The sequence below is a fragment of the Acomys minous genome (genome assembly GCF_964271855.1).
Source record: "Acomys minous genome assembly, chromosome: 4".
Taxonomy (NCBI): Eukaryota; Metazoa; Chordata; class Mammalia; order Rodentia; family Muridae; genus Acomys; species Acomys minous.
In genome coordinates, this window is record NC_140486.1 from 81921787 (window position 1) to 81936381 (window position 14595).

Sequence of the window (14595 nt, forward strand, 5' to 3'; positions counted from 1 at the left end):
TTACTTGTTTCCTCCATTAGCGTGTGTAACAGCTTCTGGCACTGTGACAGCTAGCCAGTAGGGATGAAGCTCCAGTGTCAGTACCAGCTTGATTTATCTGTCCTCTGCGGCTCTATATGCAGTGTCTTCAGCAATATGGTCTTACCATGAAGTTCTGGAGAGTTGCCAAGTGAAATGGCAATAGCCTATAGTATTTGGGGTGTGTGTGGGGTGCGGGTGGCGGGGTATGTCTATAGGACATCATGGCCAACAACTCCTTAGAGGTAATTTGTTCTGGACTCGGAGCCTTTGTTAGCCTATGGTGTCTAGTATAGATATTGTTATCCTGTTATAGTGTAACTCCGTTTAAATCCCATTGATCTATGTATATATTTATATTTTAAGAGGCTTCTGCAGTAGTAGTTTTCACAATGGCTTTTTTCAGAAAGTCTTTAGTATGCTGGATGGTATGAAGGAGCGGAGAGTGAGAGATTGTAAAGTACTCTACCCTGAATGGGTTACCTGTGTAACACACCCCTCTCCCAGACTTCAGGGATCTGTGCAGAATAGAGGATGGAAGAGTTATAAGAGCTGGAGGCGGTAGATAGCTACAGTGTGGCAGTATTTTCTAGACACAGCAGGGGGAGTCGCACAAGTAAATTCACAGTGTTTGTGATAGCACGCGTAAGACCTGTGCAAACTCAAGCCACACAGAATCCCAGCATGGGTGGGGAAGGCGGCCACAGGTCTATCCCTCTAGCCAAGGCGTCTTGGTAGTTGATAGCTGCTAGGAGATTGGGAGTTTGTTTTTTTTGTTTTGTTTTGTTTTGTTTTGTTTGTTTGTTGCTTTGTTTGAAGTGTGTCCTTGGTAGATTGAAGACATTCCAGTGGCTGTCTGGATAACCAAGAGCCAGCACTAATTGGACTAGATGGGCTTTTAAAAAAAAAAATGAGAACATTAAATTGGGTAGGTATGAAATGGGCGGATGAATCTTGGAAGAGTTTGGGGAGGGATGAATATGATCAAAAGTACATCATACAGAATCCCCCCAAAATTAAGAAGTATTTTTTAAAAAGCTGTTGAGCTAAGTTGTTTTTAGCTGAAACTGGTGGAAGAATCAGAATTACTCAATAATCTGACAATGACCTAAAATCCTATGTTGGAAGACAAAATATTAGCTGACATCCAAGGTCAAATTATACTTAAGGGATTCTATCACCTAAACAAGATATAAAGATATGCTTTAAGGAAAAATATCAGTGATCAAGGTACTAAGCATAGCTATTTAGGAAACTCTCATATGTAGAGAACTTTATTTGCTAGTACTAACTTGATAAAACATGATTATTAATGATATGTTTTTATTTTTAAAGGTTTAAAATTTTTATTACATTCATTTACTTGTGGGATTGACAGGCACATATCATGCTACATATGGCAAGGTCAGAGGGTAACTTGGTGGCTTCAGTTCAGTTTTTCTATTATACAGTTACCAGAGATTGAACTCAGGTCATCAGGCTTGGGTCAGGCCCATTTGCCCACTGAGCCCTTGCAAATAGGTATTTGTGTTTGTCAACTTGGCTACATCTGGACCTAAGTAAAACCCAAGTGGCCAGACACATACGCCTATGAGAGATATTTCTCAAATCATTTGATATGAGGAGACCAACCCTAAATATGGATCCTTTGAGGGGAGAAGGTACAGGTAAATGTGGGCCACACTTTCTGCTGGCAGCCTAGATGAAGGACATGGAGGAAGGAAGGCCTTGCTCTCTGTCAGATGGCCCTCTTGCTAGGGTCACCCTCTTGCTAGGAAGTTCATCCCTCACTGGCATTAGAACATTCTTCTTTGGGATTCTGGTGTATACTGAAGATGAGAAGAAACACCTCATAGACTGAACAACTACCAGATTCTTGAACTTTCCATAGTAGATAGTTGTTGGAATAACTAGACTGAAGCCTTGTTGTCATGCCCTCCCGCCGGCAGGAATGACGCAGACACCAGGATCCTTCTCAATCGCGCTTTATTGGGAGCTCCCTTGAAGCTGAAGTGAAAGACCCCGAATGCCTGCGAGCACGCCGTTTAAATACTGTCTGCACGTGGCGTGTCAAAGTCTCATTGGTTACATTTGGATGTCTCATTAGCATGCCCCATTAGCATGCCCGAAGTTGAGAGGGCTGTGTTGGAGTGCTTCATTTGCATACCCCTGTTCGGGAGGGGTACATTGAGAGGGCTTATGTCTGCGCTTGCGCGGGAGCGTTACCAGTTGCCGCCAAGTGGTAACGGTCACCGCCATTATCGGGTGTGGCCGCGCCTTACACCTTGTGCTGCCTAGTTTTATGTCAACTTGAAACGCACACTAAAGTTATCTGAAAGGAGAGAACTTCAGCTGAGAAAATGCCTCCCTCCATAACATCTAGCTGTAAGGCTTTTTTTTTTGTTTGCTTGTTTTGTATTTTCATTCTATCAGTCCTGTTCCTCTAGATAACTATGACTAGTTTGGCCTTTTTGAGACATCTTAATTTAAACCTTAGTTGTATTTGGTTTATACAAAAAGTATACAGAAAATATGTCCCACTCTCCAAACTCCTCCTTTTTTAAACATTACATTAGGTACTTTGGCCACAGTTTGGGAGATGACATCACTGTGTACCTGAAGTCCATGGTTTTCATTAGGACTCACTTCCTGTTCTGTAGAGTTCTAGGATCTTAAAAAACTTATCATGCTATGTCTCTACCATTCAGGGTCAAATACAGCAGTTTCACTGCCCTAAAAATGCCTTGTACTCCACACACAGACTTCTTCCTTATAGGTGAACACTGATCTTTGCGTTGCGTCTGTGGTTTGGCTTATAGTTGAGACAGTCCTTTGGGGTGGCTGCCTTCAGTTGGCACATACATTTAACGCTTCTGTGTGTCTTCCCAAGGCTGATAATTCATATGTTTTAATGGCTGAACAGTAGTTTCTTCATCCATGCACCCATCAGAACATCCTGCTGTGTCACCGGTTTATGTGGACATAAGATTTCCACTCATTTGGGTAAATAACCTCAGAGTATAATTTCCTGGCTTGAAATGCAAGCCATATTTACCCTTCTAGGAGCTCCCAACTCACTTTACAATCTAATCAGATCATTTTGCATTTTTACCATTGAAGAACAAGAATCGTTGTTGCTGTACCTTTTCCTCAGGATTTGGTGTCAGTGTCTTGAATTTTCGCCATTCTACTAGATGTGTGGTTTATCTTGTTCTAATTTGAGTGCCCGAGTGATAACTGATGTGAGGATCTTTTCATATACTTATTTCCTTGCATATATATTCTTTAGTGAAGCGTATTTTATATTATTTTCTCATAATTGAGTCTTTTAGTTTTGAATTTATTACTTCATGTATTTTGGGTCTGACTTGAAGGTATCACATGAAGATTCATGTGCTAACAGCTGCATCACCAGTGGTCTTGGAAGTTAGGCAGAACTTTTAAGATGTGGGAGGCCTAGTGGAAGGTGTTAATTCATTAAGGACAATCTCCCTTGGAAAGGAATCATGTAGTTCTCATGGACCCCCAGTTAGCTCCCATGAAAGTGGAATTGTTACTAGAAGGAGTAAATTTGGCTCATGAATGAGTGGCTTCTTGTCTTGCCTGTGTGATTGCTATTGTGTTGGTTCTGTCATGAGCCCTTCACCAGAGCTGAACATATGTGCTTATCCAGGCTTTAGCTCCTAAAACTCTGAGATGAATAAACCTCAATTCCTTATATATTTTCCTGCCTTGGGTATTTTGTTACAGTGACAGATAACAGACTAAGACAGGCTATTATTCCTCTATTAAAGTGTCACTCTTTCAAACGTTTTCTATAGTTTGTCTTTTCACTTTCTTAGTAATACCTTTCAGAGAACAGAAACTCGTAATGAGGTTCAATTAAAAATTTGTTTCATAGATAGTAATTTTGGCATTGTATCTAAAAAGTCATCAGCAAACCTGAGTCACTTAGGTCTTTTCACAATGCTCACTTGTCCTTGTGACTTGCTGTTAGCTAAATCATTTTTATTGTCTTTTTTTCACATGATGCTTCTAAGTTACTAGTGGGTCTTGACTTCCAATTTGGAAAATACAGTTTAACAACAGAAGAATGAGGGCAACAAACTTGACTTCCTATTTTGAAATAAGCATGTTTCAAAGTAACAGTGGAGTTTTAAACTGCTGTGGTGATTTCATCTTGGTTAATCTGGAGTGGTGTCCATGGGTCTCCTAATTACAATGTTGCTTTTTAGCTATGGCGACAGCTGGCTCAGGAGAAGCACCTCAGGGAATCTCTTGAGAAATCTGCATCATCCATGCTACTCAAAATACAGGAAATGGGGTCGACAGTGGAGGCAGAAGGGAAGCAGGTAGAGAGTTGCTTTCATATTTTCTGTTGGAGAAGTGAAACACAAGAGGTAAAGCCGGCATTCTTCCTATGAGTTTATGCTCTTATTTCCTCCAGCTTTGTTACGATACTTTACCTTACTAACCTGCTAGACTTTTTACTAGAGTCTTTAAAATATTGCACAAAATAAGAAAAGGCTCTGCCATTTAATCCAACACTCTTAATTTATAAATGAGAAAGCTGGAGGCTCAGAGAAATGAGTCCATCTCAGGTTTTGTAGAGGCAAAATCTGCTGGAACAGTGTCCTCCTGTACATGAAGTCTCTGCAAGAAGCATTGATTGTGGAAGTCATTGTCCTCCTAGCTAATGCTGTAGGTTGTGATCTGGGTAGAACATAAAGACCGAATGTAACTAGCCCTTGAAACAAATAAGTAAAATAACCAGGAACATACTTATGTTGCTGCTTTAAGTGATCACATTTATATTAACATGGTAGTTTTTCCCTTGTTGTACTTACTATTTGAAGTACCTTTGTGTGTTTAGGATACTTCAAATTCTTATTTTGGTAGTTGAGTGCATAATATTTATTATTTTTTACCAGTGTTAATACCTCACAACTGAATTATAAAAAGGAATCTATTCTACTTAAGTATGAAATATCCTATTTAAGTCAAAATTAGTTAAATGTAAGTAATAGTAAAGATGCAGTTCTTCACTTGCTCTGGCTACCCTCCAAGTGCTCAGTAGGCTGATTATTGTGTTAAGGTGTACACAGAAGGCCCTTTTGGACAGCATTTTCAAGTAAGAAACTGAAATCCAGACCATGTGGTGGTGGTGGTGGCGGTGGTGGTGACGCATGCCTTTAATCCTAGCACTTGGGAGGCAGAGGCAGGTGGATCACTGATCAAGGCCAGCTTGGTCTACCAAGAGAGTTCCAAGACAGCCAGGGTTACACAGAAAAACCCTGTTTTGAAAAACAAACAAATAAAAAGAGAGAGAGAGAGAGAAAGAAAGAAAAAAAAAGAAAAGAAATGAAATGAAACTGTAGTGTGCTGAGATATCCACTGTGGCATACAGGCATGCCCCTTCCATCTCCATGACACTATGGTTGAATTCTGCCTTCCACATGTTCTGTCACGTCATGCATTATCTTATGGAAACTGAGTCTTTCTTGCACAATTTCAGGTGCACACTTTGCTGCAGAGCTGCATTGCCCTGCGCACCCTATACAAACAACCCAAGACCCGCTGGTCCAGGAGCAGCCGAAGAAGGAAGAGCTGGAGCTGGCTGCTCGCAGCTCGGGTCTGATCTGAGTATTTAAAAATTCCTAAGAGCCAGAATTGTTTAGTTGGCTATGGTTGGTGGTAATTCCTTCAATCCAGAGTGAAAAATAATTGCTGGCCTTTTTATTAAAGAAACTCCATTGGTGCTTATATTACTCTTTCTTGTGACATTTTATCACTGGCAAGTAAATCTAACTTGTAGGAGAAAAAAATTTCTGGCCCCCATTCTATATATGGCACTGGAACCAAGATAAATATTGGTGATAAAATTTGATCTTAATCTTTTTGCAGTACAAGGTTGGGTAGGGCCTTACTCATACTAGGAAAACTCGTCCATTGAGCTTTGCCCATGGCTCTCTTTTGGGTGTGATTGGTTGTGTGTTTGTTGGGATGGGTCTCACTGAGGTGTTCAGGTTGGCCTTAAACTTGTGATCTTCTTGTCTAAGCCTTACAAATGTCTAAGATTACAGGTCTGTGCCACCAGGCCCGCCTTGATCACTTAAGTGTGGGATACTGGGAACATTTAGACACTGAATTGAAGAGTGGCAGTAAGCTACTAATAAGGAGATGATTTGGGCTCCCTATATTCACAGATGGGTGGTTGTGCTGCATTTGGAAGAAGAGCTTAGAGTCATCCCGTCATTTTACAGATGAGCCCTCAAAGGGAAGACGAGTGCATGGAAGAATCTTGACCCCAGACCAAGTGCATAGTCTCCAGCCCTTTGGTTCCTATTGTTGTCACTGCAGTACTGTAAAGCAGTATTAGGCAGTCTCCGTTGCAAAGACCATGAGTGTTCACATAGATTCAATGCTCAAAGCTGTCTCTAACCATTCAAAGTTCTGAAAGAAATGGAGAAGAAAAACTTAATCCTGTGTCTTCTCAGTGTAAGCGAGTGTTTTCTTTAGTATGCTATCTGCAGTGAGCTAGAAAGCACCAATAAGAAAACAACATGACAAAAAGTGTAGAGAAGAGAGTAAGTCTATGACTTCCTGCAGTTGGTAGACTCCTTAGGGCTGCTGACTCACGGGCAGCACCCAGAGATAGCCTTCTGTCTTCTTCCAAGTGTCCGCCTCCAGAGATGTCTGTTAGCTTTCATGCTTCTTCCTCATGATCTCACTTCCACTTAACGACAACTGTAGGCATCTTCATTTTATCTACTTTATTTGGCTCCTTATGCCTCTATCTCCCTTCTCCACCCTTCCTCCCTTCCAATACCAGGTCTCTTTACTAGTTCCTGTAGGTTAGGGTCATTGGATTCCTTGGGGCAAGTCCAGTCTTCACAGGATTATCTCCAACTTCTTATCAAACTGCATTAGCAGCAACCAGGAGTAGCAGGGCGGAGCAGCAGCCGCCGTATTTCCCGGAACCCTCCTTCCAGAGTGTGCGACAATCATAGTTAACAGCTGTGGACAAACAAGAGCCGTGCCATACACCCGGCGTTCAAACAAAAACACGTTCATGTAACATAACCGAAATTTTGAAGACACCACAAGTTCCACCACAGCCAACTTTGTGAGACAAGTAAGAAAAGATAGCGATTACACACAGCAAAAAGACCCTGCTCAAGGACCCAGCGCATACACAATAGCAGAGACTGAAATGTAGACCCTACTACTGGCTGAGCTTGCTAGTCAGGAGGCCCTTCTGTTACTTAGATTAATGATATGTTTTTGGATTTTGTAAAGTATATGTGTGAGATCACACATAGATAAAGATTAAACAGTAATTCAAGCTAGCATGAGGGAAAGGAAGTCTGTCTGAAAGCCAACTGTATGTTCAATATTGTCAACTCTTTTGTACAGTTTTATTACTTTAAGGTGCAGATAGTTATCTAGCTACTTTAAGAAAAAGTACTGTTGTCTCCAATGTATTAAAATATAAAGCCATATTAACAGTAAACAACACATAACTTAAAGTAATTAAATTTTTCTCTGAAGATAGACAATCTCCCTTTGTTCATACTTTGAGTATAACTTCAGAACAGATCACAACATTTATCTTCTTTCATTTTTCACACATTTTAAATTAGACTTTAGTGAGTCATGGATTTACACCTTTTAGAAAACAGTTTCTGTAAGATATATCCTATGCAAAATAGGAGTTTTTAAGCATGCTTTATGATTTCCTGGCTTTAGAATTTAAGTGTAATAGTACTAATATAGCTCTGAATTTTTCTATAAAGTCAAAACATTAATTTCAAATGTATCTTTTGGCTGCTGGTATTCAATGCCAAACTGCTGCCCCATTTTCTTTCCTGCATGTGTGGCAAGTGCTTTAACGCTGCCTCACAGCCTCAGCCCTGTTCTAGTTTTCTGTCTTCAGTTATAATCTGTGAATGGGTTCAAATCCAACCCTGAAGTCACCCTCCAAAGCTCTGGGTCACTGTCATGCTGTCCACATTCCCAGTCAGAGGCTGGCCAGGCGCATCGAAACATATGGAAATGTTCTGTTGTCCAGGTCTGCTCCTTGCCTTGCAGTCCTTGGGTAGTTGAAGAGTGCAGGATCCATGCCGCTGTCCTTGTCTGCACCCGTGTGCTCACCCAGGTCCCAACAGTCCTCTCTCCTTTCTTTTTCATCGCTCTGTTTTTTTCTTCCTTATGTTCACTGTCGTTGCCAGGTGGGAAGTAGCTCTCACTGTTTCATGTGTGTGTGCTGCTTTTATTGAATCTTGACTAGAGTAATTTAACAAAAGATATTTTGATCCTCTCTCCCAGATTCATCTATGCATCGGCTAAAATGTGATCTTGCTTACCATCGCAAATGACTGTGGGCCAGGCTCTTTCAAAATTATTTACTGTCTGATTCATTTCAGCTTGTTATGATATTTGCCATGTAGCCCAGGCTGGCCCCGAACTCATAATCCCGCTGCCTCAGACTCTCAAATGCTGAGACTACAGACATGCTGGGTTGATAATCGTTTATCTTAGCATCTAGCTTATGACAATATGATAAAGTTAATGTGTTACTAAATTTCCACAAAGCATTGACTGAAATACAGCCTCCAGGAAGAGGTGCTGTGCGGCCTCAGTAGTGAGTTAGCACCATCGTGATGGGGACTTTTTGTTCTCAGTTTCTAGAGATACCCTCATTTGGCTGAAGAAAATAAGGTATGGGTTCCTGTGACAGAAGACAGATGGGCTCTTGTTAGGAAGCTGTAGTCATTCACTCTCACTGGTCTGGAGACTTCTAATTCTTCTACAAAGCTTTAGGAAAAAGTTTCATGTAAATAAGCGCTGTATTCAGGCAGTACAGAACAGTAGGAACTAAGTTATCGTCTTGTGCAAGTTGAAAAGGTAAATCGGCAAAATAATGAGAATGTTGTGGATTTTGCCAATTGAAAATAGTTTTCTAAAACAGGGTCTTGAAATACAATAAATGTAACTTGTAGTTGGTTGTTGCGCAGCTATGTAGGTGCATTGAATAGTGCTGAACTATACTCTTAAGGTTGCCAGGATGGTGACCTTTATATCTTGTTGCACTGTTAAGTTAGTCTCTGGGTGCCCCATCTGGAGCAGCTGTGTGGTTGCGGTCTCAGCCGCCTTGTTTGTCTTCCTGCTTCTGGGAACACGGGGACGTGGTTTCTCAGTAGAGGAAGAAGCTGCGCTCTGTCCTTCCCTCTTCTAAGAATCTGTTAAGGACACTTAAGCCGCATCTCACATCACTCTTCCCCTTTCCCAGTCTCAGAGAGAACTAGTTCTGCTCCTCAGAGCGTGAGCGGTGCTTTCCCCCAGCACCCTGAGGTCCTCATCCGTGACAACATCTTGTAACTTTTAAAGGTATGTGAGTGTGTTCCTTTGAAATCACAAGAGCTTACTGGCAATAAAAGTGTGTATATGATACAAGTATTTATGCTTGGAGAGAACTTACGTGATGTGAGAACTTGAGGAATGGTATTTGGTCAGGGTTTTCTAGTCAGAATCCTAATATGACACTATTTTAACAAAGTCCTCAAAAATACGTCACAACGTTTAGAGCAGTTCTATATTCACAACAACACAGAACGTAAAGGACAGAGACGCCTCGGTCCCCTGCCTCTGTGTGCTTTGCCTCTCAGCAATGCACAGCCTCCCCGCCCGTCACCATCTCCTACTGGAACAGCAGGATTACTCTAGATGAATCTATATCTATGGGTCCTTTTAATCAAGTCAGTAGCGTACATTAGGGTTCATTCTTGGAGATGTGTTCATTTTTTGGATTTAGATAGGTGTTTAACGGCATGTTATGAAAGGCTGTAGTATTACAAGGAGTGAGTGAACACTTCCCTGAAGCCCTTGCCTGGTCATCCCTCTCTTTCCCAACCCTTGGTAACCACCGAGCCTCAGATGTGCCTTTCCCAGAATGTCTCATGGCTGCAGTTACATATGCAAACTTTTAGATTGACTTCTTCAGTTTAATCATATTTATATTTCCTTTGTATGTTTTTACGGCTTCTTAGCTTATTTTTATGTTGAATAATAGTACATTATCTGTATGTACCACAGTTTGTTAACATAACAGAAAAATCTTAAAATAAAAGGATATACATATATAAGCACATACCTATATGTATGTAACAATAATTTTAAAAATGAGGCCATTTAGAATTAGAAAAAGAACAAGAGAGTTTATATGGGAAGGTTTGGAGGGGTCAAAAGGGAAGGGGGAAATGATGTAACTATAATCTAAAAATTAAGAGGAATCATTCTAAAAGCAAAAAGATTTTTCGTTAATAGAGTAATTTTCTTATAAATTTTCTGATTGAGTTATATGTTTCATGAGCAGTTTCACTTGAGCAAGTAAACACTCTCCTACGCTGTGCAATGGAGACTAGAAGGCTATAGTCAGTGAGCGCTCTGCTGAAAAACATAAAAATACTTGAGCCAGGGGACTTTAGGAAAGCTTGAGTTGAGCGAGATTCTCAAGGACATCTGGGCTGCTTTCAGCAGGTACGAATGCTCAAAGATGTTGTACAGACGTGAGCTCTCCACTCCCTTGAGTGAAAGGCCGGGAGTGAGGCTGCTAGATCATAGCACTTCTAGTTTTGAAAGAATTTGCCAAATCTTCTAATGAATACGCCACCATTTCCACCCCCACCAGCAGCGAATGAGAATGCTGTGCATCCGTACCACTTTTACACAAGTCAAAGATATTAAGACTTTACACACACACACACACACACACACACACACAACTGATAGTAAAAATATAGAAATTTTAATAGAGATATACATAATATCTTACCCATATGAAAAAGAGAACAATCCTTTTTCTCTTCTCCAATAGAGTGTGCTCAGGTCTTTCAACAAGGAACATGAAGAAAACACATATTTGAAATCTGAAATAATATCCCTTCAAGATGTATCAGGAAAAGCACAGGTGAATCTTCTCTCTCTCTCTCTCTCTCTCTCTCTCTCTCTCTCTCTCTCTCTCTGTGTGTGTGTGTGTGTGTGTCATGAATTCATATAATCATATTTATCTAGCTTTTTATTTTTGTAATGTTGACTTCATCTATGAACCATTAAAAATTAACTGCATGTTGTATTTCCCCCGCCAAGTTCCTTTGACACTGTGGTATACAAGGTAATGACTAAATCAGTCACAAGTTATACTTTGTTTTCTAATTTAGTCATATATTAGGTCTTTTTTTTTTCTTTGATAAAATACATGACAGAGGCATGGAGGGATTTATTGTGGCTCACGGTGTTAGGTGAGGAGGTCATGGACAGCAGGAGCGCAAGGTGACGTCACATCTGCAATGGGGAGGAGAGTGAGGAACGCTGTCCTCAGCTAGCTTTTCCCTTCTTATCCTGTGTGGGACCTCAGCCATGGCATGGTGTCACCCACATTTAATGTGGGTCTCAATTAACCTCATCTAGAGCTTGGTTTCCATGGTGATTCTAAAGCCCATCAGGCTGACAGCAAGATTAACTGTTGGTGGGATTTCCTTCCCTTATCCAGTGGGTATGGTCATTTTCTATAAGGCGTTGCATCCAAATTTAACTTCTTATACTTTATATTAATACATGAATGTATATTGAAAACTGTAATGAAATAGGCAAACTATTTCACAGAACTCAGTGGTCTATCACTTAAAATAACTTTTCTGTTGGCACAATTGGACTGTAGTAGTGTTAGTATCAGTGTGCTGCTGTGCTCTGTAATAAAATGAAACTGAAAGAACATCCTTTTAAGCTGGACCATGACGATGCTCACCTGTAATTCCAGTACTCAGGAGGCAGAGGCAGGTGGATCTCTGTGAGTCTGAGGCCAGCCTGATCTATAGAGTGAGTTTTAGGATAGCCAAAGCTACACAGAGAACCCCTGACTTGAAAGACAAAAACAAACAAACAAAACAAAAAACCCAAAAACTAACACATAAAAAAAGGAATATCTTCTTATAAAATAAGAGTACTTAACGCTTTTGGTGAACCCATTTCACATTTCAGGCACAATCCTAAGCACCTTGAATTACTAACAAACCCTTGAAATGCACTGTGATCTAGAAACTATAATTCATATTTAGAAGATAAAGAACTTTTGGGTTGGTTTCATTTGGTTTAGGTAATTGGCTATAAACACATTAGCTATTTTTTTTTTCAAGAATGTGCCCTTATCGTCAGTCAACATTTTTATTAAAATATATGATCAAAACCAGGTACGGTACGGTAGTCCACAACCATGCGCTGCATTCTCTGCAGTCAGGAGGACTAGATGGCCAAGACCCTCTATAATTACTTAGACAATGTGGGCAGCCAATCTCAGAAAGCACCAAACAAACAAAACCCATAAAATCCCCTCCCATTTTACTTTAAACAACAATCCAAGTGTTTACCTGCCACAAGAATATGGATTTCTGGGGGTGTAGCACAGTGGGGGGGGGCAAATAATTTACATGTTTATAGCCCTGAGTTAAAAAACAGAACCTCAAAAAAATGCAAAATTTAATATGATAATCATTAACTAATTACTAGTATGTTCCAGGGGTTTTGTTTTGTTCTGAAGGATTAATCTTGGGAGATTAAAGTCTTTATGTTTCTTTTATAAATTTTATCATTGGTGGTGAAAGAACATGGATACTTGTGTTACAGGGTAAGTAATGCTCAGCCTTGATGATAAAATCTTGGGAATGAATTTTCTGTATTATCAGCTAGACACTTGTACTGAAACTCATTCTTTACAAGTCTTGCTCTATTTGATGTGTATTCAAAATTGTGAAGGAGTAAATTGCCAAATGCCTAAGGTGTTCCAGAAATAACACCAATCAATTGGTATTAATCATTTCCTCCCTCTCTCAGTAACCCCCATTTCTGAGTATAGCATCCAAACAAACTTTTTTTTAATTTTCAAAGTATTTTTCCCACCCCTCAAATATTTCCTATTTATTGGACATTTCAATCATTTATGCAAGGTGTATATCAATCAGATCCATCTACCTCCCGTCAATTCCCCTTGTGGCCCTGCAACATCTCCCTCTCAACTTAATGTTCTCCTCTTAAAAAAAAAAAAAAAATTCTTACTACCATGAATCCAATTAGTGTTGTCGGTGTGTGCATAGGTGTGTGGCTAGCCACTGGGGCAGGGCCGAACTACCAGCAGCCATGTTTCCCAAAGAAAGGGACTGCCGCTTCTTCAGTAGCCACCAACTCCCAATAGCTGCTAGCTGGCTTTATCTTATGCAGGCTATGTGCATAACCACACCTCCTGGAGTTGTGCCACTGTCGCGCCAAGTCAGCACTTCACACTTTCCTTCACATCTGCTGCTGCCTCCTAAATTCCTTCCTTCCCCTTTTCTGCAAAGTTCTGTGAGCCATGGACAGTAGGAGGCCGGTGTAGCTGACCTGTCCACAGCAGGGCACCCAGTGACTTACACTTGGTCCTTTGACAAGTTACAGTTCTCGGCATCAACCATTATTTGTTGCAGAAAGATGATTTCCCGACCAAGGGTGAGAGCAGCACAAATCTGTGGGTATAAACATAAACATTTAGAATGAATATGACTGAGTCAGCATTTAGCAAAACAACAGCAGTAGATTTCCTCCTACGGTCCATTATTTCCCCAGTCAGGAGCTATGAACCAGGCTTAGAGTTCCAGGCATGAAATCCCTCCTGTGGAACAGACAGGGCCAATCAGAAAGCAGTTGGTTACTTCTGAGCTGTCATGCCCCTGTAGTGGGCGCATCTTGCTAGCAGCTCATTATTGCAGCATGGAGGATCCAGTGCTGGGAAAAGCACGGACAGCTTTTGTCTCCTAGCTGTCTGGTTAGCACCTTCTGGCGCTGTGAAAGCTAGTTAGCAGTGAGAGAGTTTGCTGCTCAGTTCAAGGTTGATCTTGCTGTGTCCTGCGGTGTCTTCAGCAACAGGGTCTTGACACTTAGTAACCAAGAACTAAGAGGCAGTAGTCCATGCTGTTTTGGTTGCTTCTGGGGCTTCTCTGCTCAGTAACTCACAGGGAAATATTTGAAAGTAGTTTTTAAGCTAAAGAGCCACTAACTGATAATATGTCATCTTAATTAGGCTTACATACAGTGGGTTACTATGACATCATTAAAAATATGCAAGTGAAGTAATTACTAGAAAGGCTTGTGACCTGCTGTATGCATTATCTTAGGCTTTGAACAACCAGCTTTCCCGAAAGTGTTCGGAGCTGACCAGCATGCTCCAGGCTGTTAAAATGGAAAATGCCAGGATTATTGCTGAGCACCGTGCTATGCTGCAAATATTCTTTTCACTCTCAAACTACTGATTTCTTTCTTCTTCTTTTCAAAAGACAGTCTCATTTAGCCCACACGGGCCTCAAATTCTTTATGGAGCTAAGAATGACCTGGATTTCTGATTCTACTGCCTCTGCCTCCAGAATGCCAGATTTACAGACTTATGCCAGCAGCCCTTTTCTTTCTTTTTTTTTTTTTTTTAAAAATTTGATTGTTTGTTTCAGCAGGGTCTTCTTCCTATGTAGCCCAGAAGGCTTATTTCAAATTCATAAT

At 40.7% G+C, this 14595-nt stretch overlaps 1 protein-coding gene across 1 annotated transcript in view; it reads left to right on the top strand.

Moving 5' to 3' along the window:
* Positions 1–2955: 2955 nt before the first annotated feature.
* The window catches only part of CCDC150 (coiled-coil domain containing 150), a gene marked incomplete at both ends in the record, with an annotated part of 59994 nt that continues 48354 nt past the window's right edge, over positions 2956–14595 (top strand). Inside the window, 8 exon segments of the mRNA XM_084779536.1 lie at positions 2956–3021; positions 4254–4370; positions 5534–5567; positions 5570–5635; positions 5638–5661; positions 9311–9342; positions 10895–10987; positions 14220–14327. Of these exon segments, the coding sequence (XP_084635662.1) occupies positions 2956–3021; positions 4254–4370; positions 5534–5567; positions 5570–5635; positions 5638–5661; positions 9311–9342; positions 10895–10987; positions 14220–14327 (540 nt within the window).